This window comes from Camponotus floridanus, unplaced genomic scaffold (genome assembly GCF_003227725.1).
Source record: "Camponotus floridanus strain SB8 unplaced genomic scaffold, Cflo_v7.5 scaffold47, whole genome shotgun sequence".
In the NCBI taxonomy this organism is placed as follows: Eukaryota; Metazoa; Arthropoda; class Insecta; order Hymenoptera; family Formicidae; genus Camponotus; species Camponotus floridanus.
The window spans coordinates 990,109-1,006,242 of record NW_020229625.1 but is presented as its reverse complement, the minus strand read 5'-3'; the positions used below and the strand labels follow the sequence as shown (position 1 = coordinate 1,006,242).

General features: G+C 26.6%; 1 protein-coding gene across 6 annotated transcripts; it reads right to left on the bottom strand.

Annotated features, from left to right (window-relative positions):
• Positions 1-5,086: 5,086 nt before the first annotated feature.
• Positions 5,087-15,447, bottom strand: LOC105258510 (hypothetical protein). 6 transcript variants are annotated; one of them, XM_011269781.3, is made up of 13 exons: positions 15,107-15,447; positions 14,613-14,774; positions 14,344-14,541; positions 13,883-14,002; positions 13,364-13,420; positions 10,997-11,108; positions 9,979-10,102; positions 9,742-9,877; positions 9,251-9,307; positions 7,663-7,788; positions 7,306-7,559; positions 6,435-6,622; positions 5,087-6,360 (listed from the first exon to the last, which is right to left on the bottom strand). In XM_011269781.3, exons 1-13 carry the CDS (start codon positions 15,120-15,122, stop codon positions 6,060-6,062), a joined length of 1,851 nt encoding a protein of 616 aa, XP_011268083.1. In that variant the 5' UTR covers positions 15,123-15,447; the 3' UTR covers positions 5,087-6,059. The 6 variants fall into 6 exon arrangements, with proteins under 6 accessions (XP_011268083.1, XP_011268082.1, XP_011268086.1 ...); XM_011269780.3 differs by having other exon boundaries at positions 14,613-14,777; positions 15,107-15,446; XM_011269784.3 differs by lacking the exon at positions 9,251-9,307 and having other exon boundaries at positions 14,613-14,777; positions 15,107-15,445.
• Positions 15,448-16,134: the final 687 nt, after the last annotated feature.

Sequence of the window (16,134 nt, the reverse complement as noted above, 5' to 3'; positions counted from 1 at the left end):
TGCACTTTAGAAAGAAATGTTTCAGACAAAAGTTGTATGGCTTGAAGGGGGCCATCAGACAGTGGCAATGATTTGACATGGGAGAGTCATTTGAAAGTCACGTGATGATCACCGTCAATTTCTTAAATGGAACTCCCTATTTTTTATTAAATATTCTGGTAGCTCACGTCAAGAGCTTTCCAAAACACTATAATAAAGTATTTCTTCATTACTTTTCGAGTTATGAGGCTCGAAATCATTTCTTAATTTTGCATAAACCATAAGATATCTAGTAAAATATTCATTTTTCGATTATCTTACCTTAATAATTTTATGTCCAAAATAATGAAAAGAATCAATTGGTGTAAAGAAAAAACATTGTTTTTAAGAAAAAAATATGTAATTTGCAATTAATAATTACATTTTTTTTTTAAACAACTATGTGTTTTCTTTACACCAATTGATTCCTCTCATTATTTTGTACATAAAAGTATTAAGGTAAGATAATCGAAAAATGAATATTTTACTAGATATTTTATGGTTTATGTAAAATTAAGAAATGATTTCAAGCCTCATAACTCGAAAAGTACTCAATGAAGAAATACTTTATTATAGTGTTTTGGAAAGCTCTCGTGATAAGCTACACGAATATGTAATAAAAAATAGGGGGTTCCATTTAAGAAATTGAAGTCACCTTCAAATGACTCTCCAAGGTCAAATCATTGTCACTATCTGGTGGCCCCCTTCAAGCCGTACACTTTTTGTCTGAAACATTTCTTTCTAAAGTGTATAGTTTATGAAATATTCGACCGGTCCGAGACTTTTGGGACACCCTGTATACTTTAAATAACGATGCACGGCATAAAAAGTTTAATGATGATAAATTTTCTCTAAGGACATGTATTGACAAAGACAATATTAACGATTGATTGTATATTTAATAATAATATTAATAATAATACACAGTCACACATACATAACTTAATTTTCACATAATATCGATGAACATTTCAGAAAAAAATAAAATAGTAATGAAAGTAATTTTCATGTAAATAAGTGTTAAATTATTTATGCGCGCTTAGACATATGTAATGACTCGGATGCGTTTAGACGGAATGCAAAATACATATTTTACTAAATTAAAAATTAATATATATTATATGTATGTATCGCGTCCGCATTCCGTCCCCGCATGTGTATAATGTGTAAATTGCACAACTTATAATAAAATCTATAAACTCATTTTTATCATATTTATTATGGTCATACCACGTTATTTCATCTTACACGAAAGAATACCAGAATTATCACAGCTTCTTTTCTGCTGTGAAGCAGATTAAATACCAAGCCCTATTCTACTCTCTGGATCAACAGACAGCAGCTCTCTGATGAATGAAATATATTATCATTCGTGAATCTCGGATCATTCATATGTGAAAATGTGCAGTGTTTTTAATTGCTGCGTGTTCATTTTTTTGCGTAAAAATCATTCAATTCAATAGCGATATTTAAGTCCTTATAATCGCAATGAGATTTTTGCGTTTTATAATTATACAGGATGTCTCAAAAGTCCCGGATCGGTCGAATATTTCATAAACTATGCACTTTAGAAAGAAATGTTTCAGACAAAAGTTGTATGGTTTGAAGGGGGCCATCAGATAGTGGCAATGATTTGACATGGGAGAGTCATTTGAAAGAAATGTGAAAGATCACCGTCAATTTCTTAAATGGAATTCTCTATTTTTTATTACATATACGTGTAGCTTATCTCGAGAGGGTTCCATTTAAGAAATTGACGGTGATCTTCATGTGACTTTCAAATGACTCCCATTGCCACTATCTGATGGACCCCTTCAAGCCATACAACTTTTGTCTGAAACATTTTTTCTAAAGTGCATAGTTTATGAAATATTCGATCGGTCCAGGACTTTTGGGACACCCTGTATAATATGAATTAGAATAAAGTATCAATTTTTTTGCTCGTATGACTGTTATATAGACACTTTCTATTTCTTAATATCTAAGCTCGAATATCAAGGTTTTATTTTAGATTTTTCATAAATCTTCATGCTTTATATCGGAAGACTAATTTACGGACAAATTTGAAGCACACATTCTTCTCGGAAGTTACCATGACTTAAAAATCCATTAATGATTTTAATAATAATAATAAATAATTTAACATGTTTAATTAAGTATAGCAAAATAAAATGCGTATTATAATATACATCCACATAAGGATATATATAAAGATCAATAAAATATATATTTTGCAAAATATAAAGACATTAAAATAAAAATTTGGAAATTTTATAATAATGATTTTTCTTAAAGAAAAAAAACTGAAATATCAATAGTTTAATATGCTATGTCGTATTTTAAATGTTTCCAACTGTGTATTAAATTTTTAAGATTCTAGACACTGAAAGCTGCGTTCAAAACTTAAAATTATATATTATAAATAATTTACAAAATCATAAAATAATGACTTATCCTATTCATCAAGTAGAAACTAGTTTATTATGAAAATTAACTTTTCTATAAGAGATATGAATTAAGCAGTCGTATATAATAATTTATATTAGCTACTTATAATCTCTCTCTCTCTCTCTCTTGCTCTCTCTCTCTCTCTCTCTCTCTCTCTCTCTCTCTCTCTCTCTCTCTCTCTCTCTCTATCATAGTCATAAGTAGTAAATGTAAATATATAAGTAGAAAAAACACAGTTATACGACTAGTATTGAAAGCGCGTAAGAATAACGCAATGCACGATTGGAAGCTTAAAGCTTTTAAGTTTTCGATTGACAAGGGAATTCGACGCTACAAAGAAATTTCATCAATCATACATAACGTATATTAATTATTAGGCCTAAAATAGGAATCTGCTGTCAGATAAATTAATTTAATAAATTAATTTAATTAATATAATTAATAATTATTAATTAATAATTAAATTTAATTATTATTAATATTAATTAATTAATAATATTAAATATATTAATAATATTAATATATTTAATATTATTAATTAATTAATAATATTAATATATTTAATATTATTAATTAATTAATAATATTAATATATTTAATATTATTAATTAATTATATTAATAATATTAATAATATTAAATATATTAATAATATTAATAATAATAATATTATTATTATTAATTCATTAATATTAATTAATTAATTAAAATTAATATATTAATTAATAATTAAATTTAATCGTTAGATATATTAATTTAATATAAATTTACGTGCGCGTATATGTGCGCTCCATTTTATATATTATTTTTTTATTTCTGTATGTATACAGAGTGTAGCAGAATTCGCGAATATGGAATATACAGCGTAATAATTTGATCTAAAATTATTGTTCCAAGAATTTTTTTGGCCTCAAAAGAATGAATTAAATGTAAAGCATATGTTCGAAATGCAGATTTTCTATTTGTATATATTCACTCTGCAGAGAAGATTTTTTTGTATACATTGGACTATTTCTGGTGTGATGATTGCTATTGCACAATGAAACCATTCTTCTCAATCTAATGTGTGGATCAAAGTTATTCACATGTTATCTAATCTATTTATTTTATTTTCAGTCATTAAAAAGCAGAGTTGGATAAGTTTATATTTTTTTTAAACTAAATTAAATTAAAGTTAATAGGTTGAAAAATTAATTTAGTTATGTTAAAAGTTATACAAATAAAAAATTCTCAATAAAAGTTACGTTAAGATTAAATTAACGTTAGTTAAGATAAAAATTAAAATTTTGAAAAGCATTATTTCACTTTATATTAAATTAGATTGTAATTTTAAAATTAAATTATTCTAAATAATAATAATATGAATCATCAAATAAATTTGGGGGGAAAATTAATAAGTTTAAGTTTATGCGTTTTAAAAATAACTAGTTAAAGTTAAAAGTTAACTCTTTTTAAAATAACTAAGTTGAGAAAATTATTAATTTTTTAACTTTTTTTTAACTTTTAATTAATCAACTAGTTATTACCCTGTTGAAAAGTCGGGAAAATGTTCTTTCATTAAATAAATTGTTTTGAAAATAACGATATTTAATTATCATGTAGTTCTTGTAAAATTCTTTTTAGCAAAATAATAAAATAGTGTATATGTGCCAAATAATTTTGCCAAAAAAAAAAAGTTATTTTTTTTGGCACAAACTATCACGCTGTGCATTCCATATCCACGAATTCTGATACACCCTGTATATCTATATATAAATTTTATATATATTTACGTATCTCTCTGTAGATGTGTGTGTATATATCATAATCATTCATATATTTGATAGAAACTTCAAATGTGTGCTTCTACACAACAAGTGATTTTTATCGTTTGGCGTGAATTTTAGGTCCTCACAATGTTTATCAATGTTCTTATTACACACACACATATAAGCAAATAAAATTTTTCGAAAACGACTTTTACATATGATAAAAAATATTTTTAAATTTGCACAATACGCACATAATATATAGGCGGAATATTAAATTATTTTCACAGCAAAATATATAAACAAATAAGTATAAATATTTTGCTTATACAGTTTTAAGGTGTTTTTAATTAGAATCAATCGTGTTTTTGTAATTTTTATGTTATTTTTGATTTTCACTAAAATTTTAAGATTTTTTTTATCATTAACAACATTTATACATATATGTTATACATATATGTATAATATTTTTATATTTTTTTTTCTTTTACTCCTTATATTTATATATATATATATATTCTCCAATTTGATATTTAAATATTAAATATTTCAGTGCACTACCCTGTAATTTTAAATGCAGAATTCCCTAATTATCAGGAAATTGCACATTTTGAAAAAATTTTACCTAGAAGTTCAAAAAATTCATTTCAAAAATATTCACGAAGATATCTAAATTTTGTAAGGGCAGTGAATTTAAGTGACATTAAATGAACACATTGGCACATTTTAAGAGAAATTTAATTTATCTTTGTTGCATGCCACATCGTAATCTAAAAAAAAAATTTTTCAGAAAAAAGAATTTATGATCCCTGTAGATTAGATGTATATTGTGTGTATATCGAATGGATATTTGTTAAAAACGTTAATATATATATATATATATACTCTATTATATACTCTGATAAACATGTAGTATAATTCCAGCAATATTGTAACAACAATTTGATTCTGATTTGATAAATACTGTTAATTATACTTTCAGTTGCCAGTTATACCTAGTGCTAGAACAGTTTATTTGTTTAATAACTTGTTTAATTGGTATCCTATATCTCATTTGGATCTGGTGTATTTGATAATTTTACTTGTAGCAAATATGAATAGCTATTCTGTAAAATTAAGTTAAACTGAATCTTTACTAAATTTTTTTCATCAGTCTACCTTGAGAATAGAATAAATATTAGTATCCTAGAATTTCATTTAAATTTGATGCAGTTGCTTCATTATTGTAATCATAATAAATATAAATGCAACTACCTTGCTAAATTAAGCAAAGATACTAAATTCATCTATCTAGAGAATCTTTTTAGAAGTGTCATTGATTTAGTATTCAAACCAAAAATATAAATATGTTGATATAACATCGTTTAACATATCTAATATGAATATACATAAGTTTTATCAGAAATCCTTTCGTCTCATAACTTATTATGCAACATGGCACTATTCTTGTTTTTAGTACATCAACAAGAAATTAAATAATATGTGATCAATGTAATAACCGAATATTCTTCTCGATATTTTTAAAAATGCTTGACTAATTTAGGTTTCAACATCAATAATGTTATTGTAGGAAGATACTTCTTAACAAATGCTGTCAATTAAATGTTTGTAAAAATGGCACTAATCCGAAAATCTATAAAAGATTTAAGTGGCACATAAATTATAAGATAAAGCATTGTTGCGAAATCTACTTTGCGAGTGAGAAGCCTATCGAAGTCAACTACTTATTATTTTTGCACACTTTGTGCAATACTTATCAGTCATTTCGATTTTAAACTTATTCATTCTATGAAAAATTATGCATGTTGCATTGTACGCTATGTAAAATCTACATGAAAGAGCGACATTAATCATTGGTCGGTGGATCCATAGCACAGATTATAGCTTTCATTACACTGGCTGCCGTTAATGCTGCATAAGGTTGCCATTCTTTGATTCGAGTACCATCTTTATAATCAGCAATTCCGCGAATTACGACAAAATTTTCACGACAATTACCTAAGATACTCTCTACTACGGCATCCATTTCCGCGTCAAATGCGAGTGCGCCAAATCGACTTGCAAACTTTTGTCTAAGTTGATCATCTCGTGCGATTTGTCGACCAGATGCCACTGGTGCTAGATGAATTCGAGAACATCCATCAGTTCTGTAAAAATATTAATATATATTTTATTTTAATAATTTTGATAATTTATATTTTTATCTATTTTGATAATTTACCTCTTATTTATGGAATCCTGTGGTGCAGTTGGATGAGATACTTCGATGACATCTCTTTCTCCAATAGCCATATATAGTTTATCGGATTCTGGTGGTGGTGCATTAAAATCATGTTCCGACTGATTGATTAGATTCTCCAAACCTTCCTTTGTATATGTCTGCCATGGCGGAAATGCATCGTTTTCAGCCTACAAAAAAAATAAATATTTTTAGCAAATAAATATATATTATTTACAGTGTTTGCTGGTATCTAGATAAAATTATCTAGATAATCACCTAGATAAAGAAAAGGATCATCTTTATTTTTAACTAGATGAAGAAATACAAAATATCTTTATCTTAGATAAAAAATATATGTCATCTTATCTAAAAATTGTCTAAGATGACGTTTTCATTATGCAAAAAAGTTTTCCAAAAATCTAAAGCAAGCTTCTAAAAATCTATCTAAAATATCTAAAATATATTTTTTATATTATTATTATATTATTAATATATTAAAAATATATTATAAATATATTATAAATATAAATTAATAAATAAATATTTATCATATCATTTATAAACCTTTTTGCTATTATTTAAATATTCTTTAGGAAAAGAGAAAGAATATGTGTTTATGATTTTAATTCTCCCATTTATAATGCGTCACATTTTTTACAAATATTTAGTTTTCTAAAATAAACAAAAATATCTAAATAATTATCTAGATTATCGCAATAATTATCTCATCTTTCATCTAGATTAAGTAAAAGCAAAATCTTTCTCTCATCTAAGAGAAATTTACGGATTTTTATCTTTATCTTTATCTTTAATTTTGAAATTATCTACAGCAAACTGATTTATAATTCCATATAAATATAGACTAAATGACCTCTTTTTTAAGGGTTGCTGCGATTTCTTGAAGCCCGAGATTTGGCGGGCAATATTCTTTGGTCTCGAAATGATAATTCCCATTTTCGTTCATCTTGGCACTTTCGCAATAAACGTATGTATATTTGTTATTATACGGTGTTGGATGCGATATCACTACGTCACCTAGACGCACGTGTTTATTGTAATCTGTATAGTGAGGAACACCACCACCAACTCCAACGAGAAAAACAAAATCCACCTTTTGGAATGTACCTATACATGAATGCAAGAACAAAGAATATAACAATGGAAAAAGAATATAAAGAAATTTAAAAAAAAAGAAAAACAAATGTTAAGAAAAAAATATTGTATATACCTAATAATCTAGTAGTAGTATTGCCAGCTGCGGTCATTGCTTCCCTGGTGTGGCCCACAGTTGGCAATTTAGTACATACGATCCTATGTGCACCGATATTGCCCAAAGTATAAATGTTTGATTCCCCTATAACAAACAATAGCTATTTACTTTTTGTATTCTTATAAACTTTAGTTTATGTTTTCGTCTATTCCTGATTTGCGTATGATACATTGTGCGTTGTGCGGCAATCAACAAAGTAGAACGGAACCTGTGTTATATGTGATGATAAAATAGATGACAATTCATTCATAGATGTATCTCCTTGATAGTACTAGACCCAATAATAAATAAATACATAGTATTTATTATAAAAATCTTATTTGTTTTAAGTTAAATTTTCATTGAGATGATGAGTACATTTTATAGAATGTGTTGCAATTATTGAAAATATAAATATTTTACTGAAATTTTTAAGGAGTATTGAAAAGAATTATATAAGAATTATATAAGAATTATGCTAAAATAATAATAAAGGAGAAGTAAATAAATTTTTCTTTAATAACAATATATTAAATACTTGTGTAGAGAATAAAAACGTTTTTAAATAAAAATATTGATATTAATCGTACATATGATAAAATTTAACGAGATGATATAATCAGTGTTTGCTAGTATCTAGATAAAATTATCTAGATAATCATCTAGATAAAGAAATGGCTAATCTTTATCTTTAACTAGATAAAGAAATACAAAGTATCTTTATCTTTATCTTAGATGAAAAATATATGTTATCTTATCTAAAAATTGTCTAAGATGACGTTTTCATTATGTAAAAAAGTTTTCCAAGCATGTTTCTAAAAATCTATCTAAAATATCTAAAATATATTTTTTATATTATTATTATTAATATATTATAAATATATTATTATTATATTATTAATATATTATAAATATATTATAAATATAAATTAATAAATAAATATTTATCATATCATTTATATATCTTTTTGCTATTATTTAAATATTCTTTAGGAAAAGAGAAAGAATGTGTTTATGATTTTAATATCCCATTTATAATCTGCGTCACATTTTTCACAAATATTTATAGTCTTCTAAAATAAACAAAAATATCTAGATAATTATCTAAATTATCGCAATAATTATCATTCTCATCTTTCATCTAGATTAAGTAAAAGCAAAATCATCTTTATCTCATCTAAGATAAATTTACGAATTTTTATCTTTATCTAGATAATTTTGAAATTATCTGTAGCAAACACTGGATATAATGCGTGTACATCATAAAATGTGAGTATAAATACACAAAATATATACAGAACAAAAATACACACTATGCATAAAACAAACATAAAATTGTACAAAAACATTTTGTGTTAATGTGAAATATTCATAATACATGAGAAATTATTATGATAAAAATTAAAAAATGACTAACATAACAAAGATTTATAGCATGAAAGAAACACTGTATTCTGAAATACATGATAGCGTCACGGCCCCGCATTATTCTTCGGTCGCAAGCAGTTGGCAAGTTATGAAATGACATTAAAATAAAAATAGAGACTTTTGTTATAAACTACTTTACCAAAACGGCATATCACTCGCGGAACTCCATCTGTCGTATCTGGTGAGCTTGCGGTACCTAAAGTTTCATGCATAGTGAAATATACATTCCCAATATTGTTTGAGCATTTGCCGCCGATTAATAAATGTAAATCAATAATCATATTTGCATATGGAGAAGCGAAAGAGGAAAAAATAAGGATATAACTAAAATGATGATAGAAATTTAGTAGAAATAATTTGATTAAAAATTCTTAAAAACGATTTTATGCAATAATATATTATAAGAGAATGTATGTAGAAGTAAAAGCAAAAGAGTCGATAGAATTATTTTTCTAATATTTCCAAAAAATTTAGTTATCATTATTTATCTTACGAGAATGAAATAGGAATTAGTTTACATTTTATAACATTATTCAGGTCTATAGCAAGTGTTATAGTTTCAGAACTTTCATTCTTGTGTAATATATAGTAAATATTAAAATGTAAATAATAAATAATAGAAAATCTTACCAACAGTAGTGTAACGAACGAAGGTTTCCTTGTTTTCAATCATTGAATCCACAGCAAGTTTCTCACAATACTGAGCTGTAATGATAGCTATAGTAGGCTGTTTTGCACTTGCCATTGTTGGCATCTGCTTCACTACCTAAAAATAAATTTTACAATATTAAGACACATGTAAGTTACAGAAAAAACTAGTTAACAAATTATATCTAAATTAAATAATAATAAATTTAATTAAATTACTTGGACTTGAGTATCTTCATGAACAACACGTGTGAAAGCCCCATGATCCATTGCTTTAATAAGCCCTTTTTCTTGAAGTTCTTTTAACTTAGCCTCCACATCTAATGGTTCCCATCCATGTTCCCTAAAAACATTTATCGAAAATTTATTAAAAATATATAATATTATATTACGTTATATACAGGGTGTCCCAAAAGTCCCGGATCGGTCGAATATTTCATAAACTATGCATTTTAGAAAGAAATGTTTCAGTTAAATATTCTGGTAGCTCACATCGAGAGCTGCCCAAAACACTATAATTAAGTTAGTTTTCATTAAGGACTTTCCGAATTATGAGGCTTGAAATCATTTCTTAATTTTGCATAAACCGTAAAATATCTTGCAAAATATTCATTTTTCGATTATCTTACCTTAATACTTTTATGGACAAAATAATGAGAGGAATCAATTGGTGTAAAGAAAAAACATAATTGTTTTTAAGAAAAAAAATATGTAATTTTCAATTAACAATTACATTTTTTTTTTAAAACAACTATGTGTTTTCTTTACACCAATTGATTCTTTTCATTATTTTGTACATAAAATTATTAAGATAAGATAATCGAAAAATAAATATTTTACTAGATATCTTATGGTTTATGCAAAAGAAATGATTTCGAGCCTCGTAACTCGAAAAGTACTCAATGAAGAAATACTTTATTATAGTGTTTTGGAAAGCTCTCGAGATAAGCTACACGAATATGTAATAAAAAATAGGGGATTCCATTTAAGAAATTGAAGGTGACCTTTACGTCGCCTTCAAATGACTCTCCAAGGTCAAATCATTGCCACTATCTGGCCCCCTTCAAACCATACAACTTTTATCTGAAACATTTCTTTCTAAAGTTCATAGTTTATGAAATATTCGACCGGTCCGGGACTTTGGGACATCCTGTATAACAATTTATTATAAAAATAATATTACATATAATATTTTTTAATATTGCTCTTTTAATTTCTATTTAATATAAGTACTTACTTTGATATATCAATCACAGTTACCGGGTTCGGATAGGCAGATTCGATGAGCTCCAGAACTTTTTCTACTGTTAGTTCAATTACTTGACCCATGCTGGTTTCGTCTGCAGATACTTTTAATAAAAAAAAAAGAAGAAAAATTTAATCATATAATTGAATTAATGAGATTTTAATAAATTGTCAGATTTTAAAGCTGCACGCGTATATATGCCTATTGTAAATATTAAATTATAGTTAATAGCATTGAAACAAGAATAACAGCACTCCATATGCAAGTTAAATTTTCTGCCATGTAGATGAAAGTGTAGATGAATCTAAGTTTGTATTAAGTTACTTCTATTTTGTCAATGTAAAGATATGTAGAAGTTTTGAAAATGTGTGTCATCCAACTGTAATATAGTGCATGATTTAACTAAAATTTTTTTCTATAGCTAGAGTCGAGCTAGAACCGTTAGTGAAGGATACAGCTAAAGTGTATGTATGGAACTTGAACACATATATGTATGTATATGGTAACTAATGATCATGATTAGAAGATTCGTGCTCTACATGGATGCATTTCCTTATAAAATTAGAATTAAAGTAACAATGTTATTGTATTATGTAATTTCCTAATGGATAATTAATTAATAGTAATTAGAATTTAGGGAAAATAAAAATATTAATTTTTAAAAATATGTAATGATTCGTGCTTTACTTCTGATGTTACGTAAGTCTTCTTATTTAAAATCAATATACATGAAATAACACATTGTCAAGAAATAAAATTTTAATTAAAAGAATCCAAACAGCTGATATTTATTGTATAATATGTCAAGTTATTTGTGTATGATAAGTTGTAAAATATGTTTTGTATAATGGGCAACAATTTTATATGTCTATAATCATGCTGTGTGATAGGATAAATATGCATCATGTAGGAAATATGATATTTAGGTCAAGTCAAGTAGTTAAGTGGGATGTTTTTTTACACTCTAGTTAATGCATTCTCTAGTGATTGATCGTTAAACAGATCGGAAAATCCTTTTGATTAAAGAATATGAAAATTATGTGAATATATAATAAAAATATATGATTAAAGTATATAATGAATATTTTATAAACTTGCATAATTTATTATTTTTTATTTTAATCAAAATGAAAAAAATGTATCATTTTAATTCTTTCAAATTGCTGGAAATCATTATATATAAATCAGTGTAATGCAAATCATAATGCTGGGTAAACTATGTTAAGTCAATGTTGTTATGGTTACCAGATGATATTGGGTCAAGCAATATAAATATACAGAGTGTCCCAAAAGGCCCGGACTGGTCGAATATTTCATAAACTATGCACTTTAGAAAGAAATGTTTCAGACAAAAGTTGTATGGCTTGAAGGGGGCCATCAGATAGTGGCAATGATTTGACATGGGAGAGTCATTTGAAAGTCACGTGAAGATCACCGTCAATTTCTTAAATGGAATCCTCTATTTTTTATTACATATTCGTGTAGCTTATTTCGAGAGCTTTCCAAAATACTATAATAAAGTATTTCTTCATTGAGTAGTTTTCGAGTTATGAGGCTCGAAATCATTTCTTAATTTTGCATAAACCATAAGATATCTAGTAAAATATTCATTTTTCGATTATCTTACCTTAATAATTTTATGTACAAAATAATGAGAAGAATCAATTGGTGTAAAAAAACACATAGCTGTTTAAAAAAAAAAAATGTAATTGTTAATTGCAAATTACATATTTTTTTCTTAAAAACAACTATGTTTTTTCTTTACACCAATTGATTCTTTTCATTTTGTACATAAAATTATTAAGATAAGATAATCGAAAAATGAATATTTCACAAGATATTTTACGGTGTATGTAAAATTAAGAAATGATTTCAAGCCTCATAACTCGAAAAGTACTAAATGAAGAAATACTTTATTATAGTGTTTTGGAAAGCTCTCGAGATAAGCTACACGAATATGCAATAAAAAATAGGGAGTTACGTTTAAGAAATTGACGGTGATCTTCACGTGACTTTCAAATGACTCTCCCATGTCAAATCATTGCCACTATCTGGCCCCCTTTAAGCCATACAACTTTTGTTTGAAACATTTCTTTCTAAAGTGCATAGTTTATGAAATATTCGACCGGTCCGGGACTTTTGGGACATCCTGTATATGTCTACCAGCTAATCTTTTCATATTAAAATTATATTTAAAAAAAATTCAAAAAAAATTCATTTTATCTCGAATAATTATTGTGTACTAAAAAACTTTATGTGTGTATCAGTTTTGCTTGGATTATTAGCCTGTGTATGAGAAAAAGAGAATAAACATCAATAAAATGTGACAATAATGCTGAAATTTTTTCATTCTCGAACCTGATGTCCATACAACTTTCTCAGAGGGAGGAAGTGTGAATAGTAAGTGACCAGTAGCTGTGAATAATAGAAATTAAGTATGAAATAGATATCCACGCTTAATATAATGTAATTGTTGAGCACAAAATATAATTGGAAAACTCTGACTTAAATTACATAATGGATATATGTAAGCCACTGAAAGTTTTAGTCAAGTGTGTATTTCCTTTTGAATTCAGCTGCAATGTGCACTTGAGATACATTGCTCTAATATCTTTCAATAAGGAACCATTAAGAACAATCAGTTTAATCAAATAACCGTTAACTCTTCTCCTGTATATACAGATTTATGTATAGATTTTTTTTATTATATATACATTTATGTAATAGATTTTTAAAAATTATGTATAGATTAGCCAAAACAAGATTGTATTCAAAAACAAGAGTTTATAAAATATATAATTAAATTCATTCATATTCCATGTATATAGATGTCTATGTATATTTTTAATTTAAGAGAAAAAATAATTTTTTACTCACATGGTCTGCTGGGAAGTGTGATTGGTTCTTCTAATTGTCTCAATTCTATTTCCAATTTTTTAATACTGGGATATTTATGTTGCATCAATTTCATTATTTTTTTTATAAATCCTACATAATCTAAGAAAAAAAAAGAGAAATTTATTAATATTATAGAAATATATAGAACAAAAAAAAAATAAAGTTTATCAATGTAATTATATTGCAAATATGCAAAAGAAAATTGACATTAATAATTTTAATGCTAAATTTGATTAATCTTTTTAAATATCATACAATTGAGATCCAAATTTATTTTTCTACTCTCAATAGTTTAAAATTAGATCTTAGTTCATGGCGTTGCAGCAACATAGAAATATTGCTCATTTATATTTCACAGTTAGTTTGGACATATTTGGTTTCAAGTAGTTCCAAGAAATATATATGTGTTATCAATCAATGCATATCATATTACAATTCACCTCTAGGAAACTCTTGCGGAGTGACAAGTTCTCTGAAAAATTCTTGCGCAATGCTTGGGTGTTCCATTTCAGAGAGTGTATCAGCGAACCAGAATTGAAGAGTTCTTTGTTCCTGTGTGTGTTTTCCAGTTTGTGCGCTTACCAAAAACACTCTGAATTGTAGACAGAGCTGGGCAGGGCATACTTCTCCATTCGTTACTGTAAGATTTTGATTATTTTATTATAATCTGTCAAATGTGTCATCAACCAGAGACTAAATAAAGACATACCAGCCACAGCCTGTTTGTTGATGACAATTCCTTTATGATCGCCACCGGCAATGTGAACATTGTTCTCGTTTCCATTCTCTGCCGGAGGCTCCAAGGTTTGCCTCTCTATTATCAGTGTTGTGGAATTCGATGTCTTGCATTTTGGTGTCATTACAATGTGCTCTGCTTGAAGGACACGAAAAAACGTCCATAAAATGCTTATCTTTGTCTTATCGCGTGTGATAAAATTGGCATTATTCATAAATATATTTCTCGAAAATTACATTTTTAATAATCCTTTAGCGTTCTTCAAATAATATTAAATTCCAGATAATAAGCTCAAAGGAAAAGAAAAACAGCTGTTCCCAGAAAAATCGTGTCGAGTAATCTTTCCGACATGAAAAGCTTTCGTTTTCGTGGAATTTTAAACAAAAACAATTTTATGCCTGAATATTTTTCAATATTTTTTATTTGCTTCCGAGATAAAAAAATCTGTTTCGTGAGTTGAGACTTACCAGTTTTTTCACTCATCTTTGTGGTTTTTTTTCGGACTATTGCGACACGTCGGTGCTGTATTTTCACAAAAGTGACAGGAAAAAGAGAAGAAAGTGTGCACTGAACTAGAACACTTTGAATGTGATAAAAATACACTCCATCCGTTCGGATCGACGAACAGTCGCTAACTGTCACCACTTCTTGCCATTACCAGTGACGACTGACGACATCGCCGATCGGCGCTAGCGCCTGTGAAGTCAGCAGTCGATGCATCATCCCTTCTTATTCCCTTTTCCTCTCGCCCAATGAACGATTTGCCTTTCCCCCTTACTTTTTTCTATTTATTATGGTGCAGTTTATCGTGAAACACTAATGGGCAGTGTTTGCTGGTATCTAGATAAAATTATCTAGATAATTCTAGATAAAGATAAATTTAGATAAAGATGATCCATTTCTTTATCTAGATAAAATTATCTAGATAAAGAAATGGATCTTCTTTATCTTTAACTAGATGAAGAAATACAAAGTATCTTTATCATAGATAAAAAATGTCATCTTATCTAAAAATTGTCTAAGATGACATTTTAATTATGCAAAAGAGTTTTCCAGGCAAACTTCTAAAAATCTATCTAAAATATCTAAGATATATTTTTTTATTTGGAAAATAATATTAGAAATATACTTTATTTTGTACTTGTTTTACTTAAATTTGTGCAATGCATTAATGTATATTTGATAAAAATGATATATGTATTGTTACACATTGATTATTATATTATTAATATATTATAAATATATTATAAATATATTATAAATATAAATTAATAAATAAATATTTATCATATCATTTATATACCTTTTTGTTATTATTTAAATATTCTTTAGGAAAAAAGAAAGAATATGTGTTTATGATTTTAATATCCCATTTATAATCTGTCATATTTTTTATAAATATTTATAGTCTCATAAAATAAACAAAAATATCTGGATAATTATCTAGATTATCGCAATAATTCTCATCTTTCATCTAGATTAAATAATAGCAAAA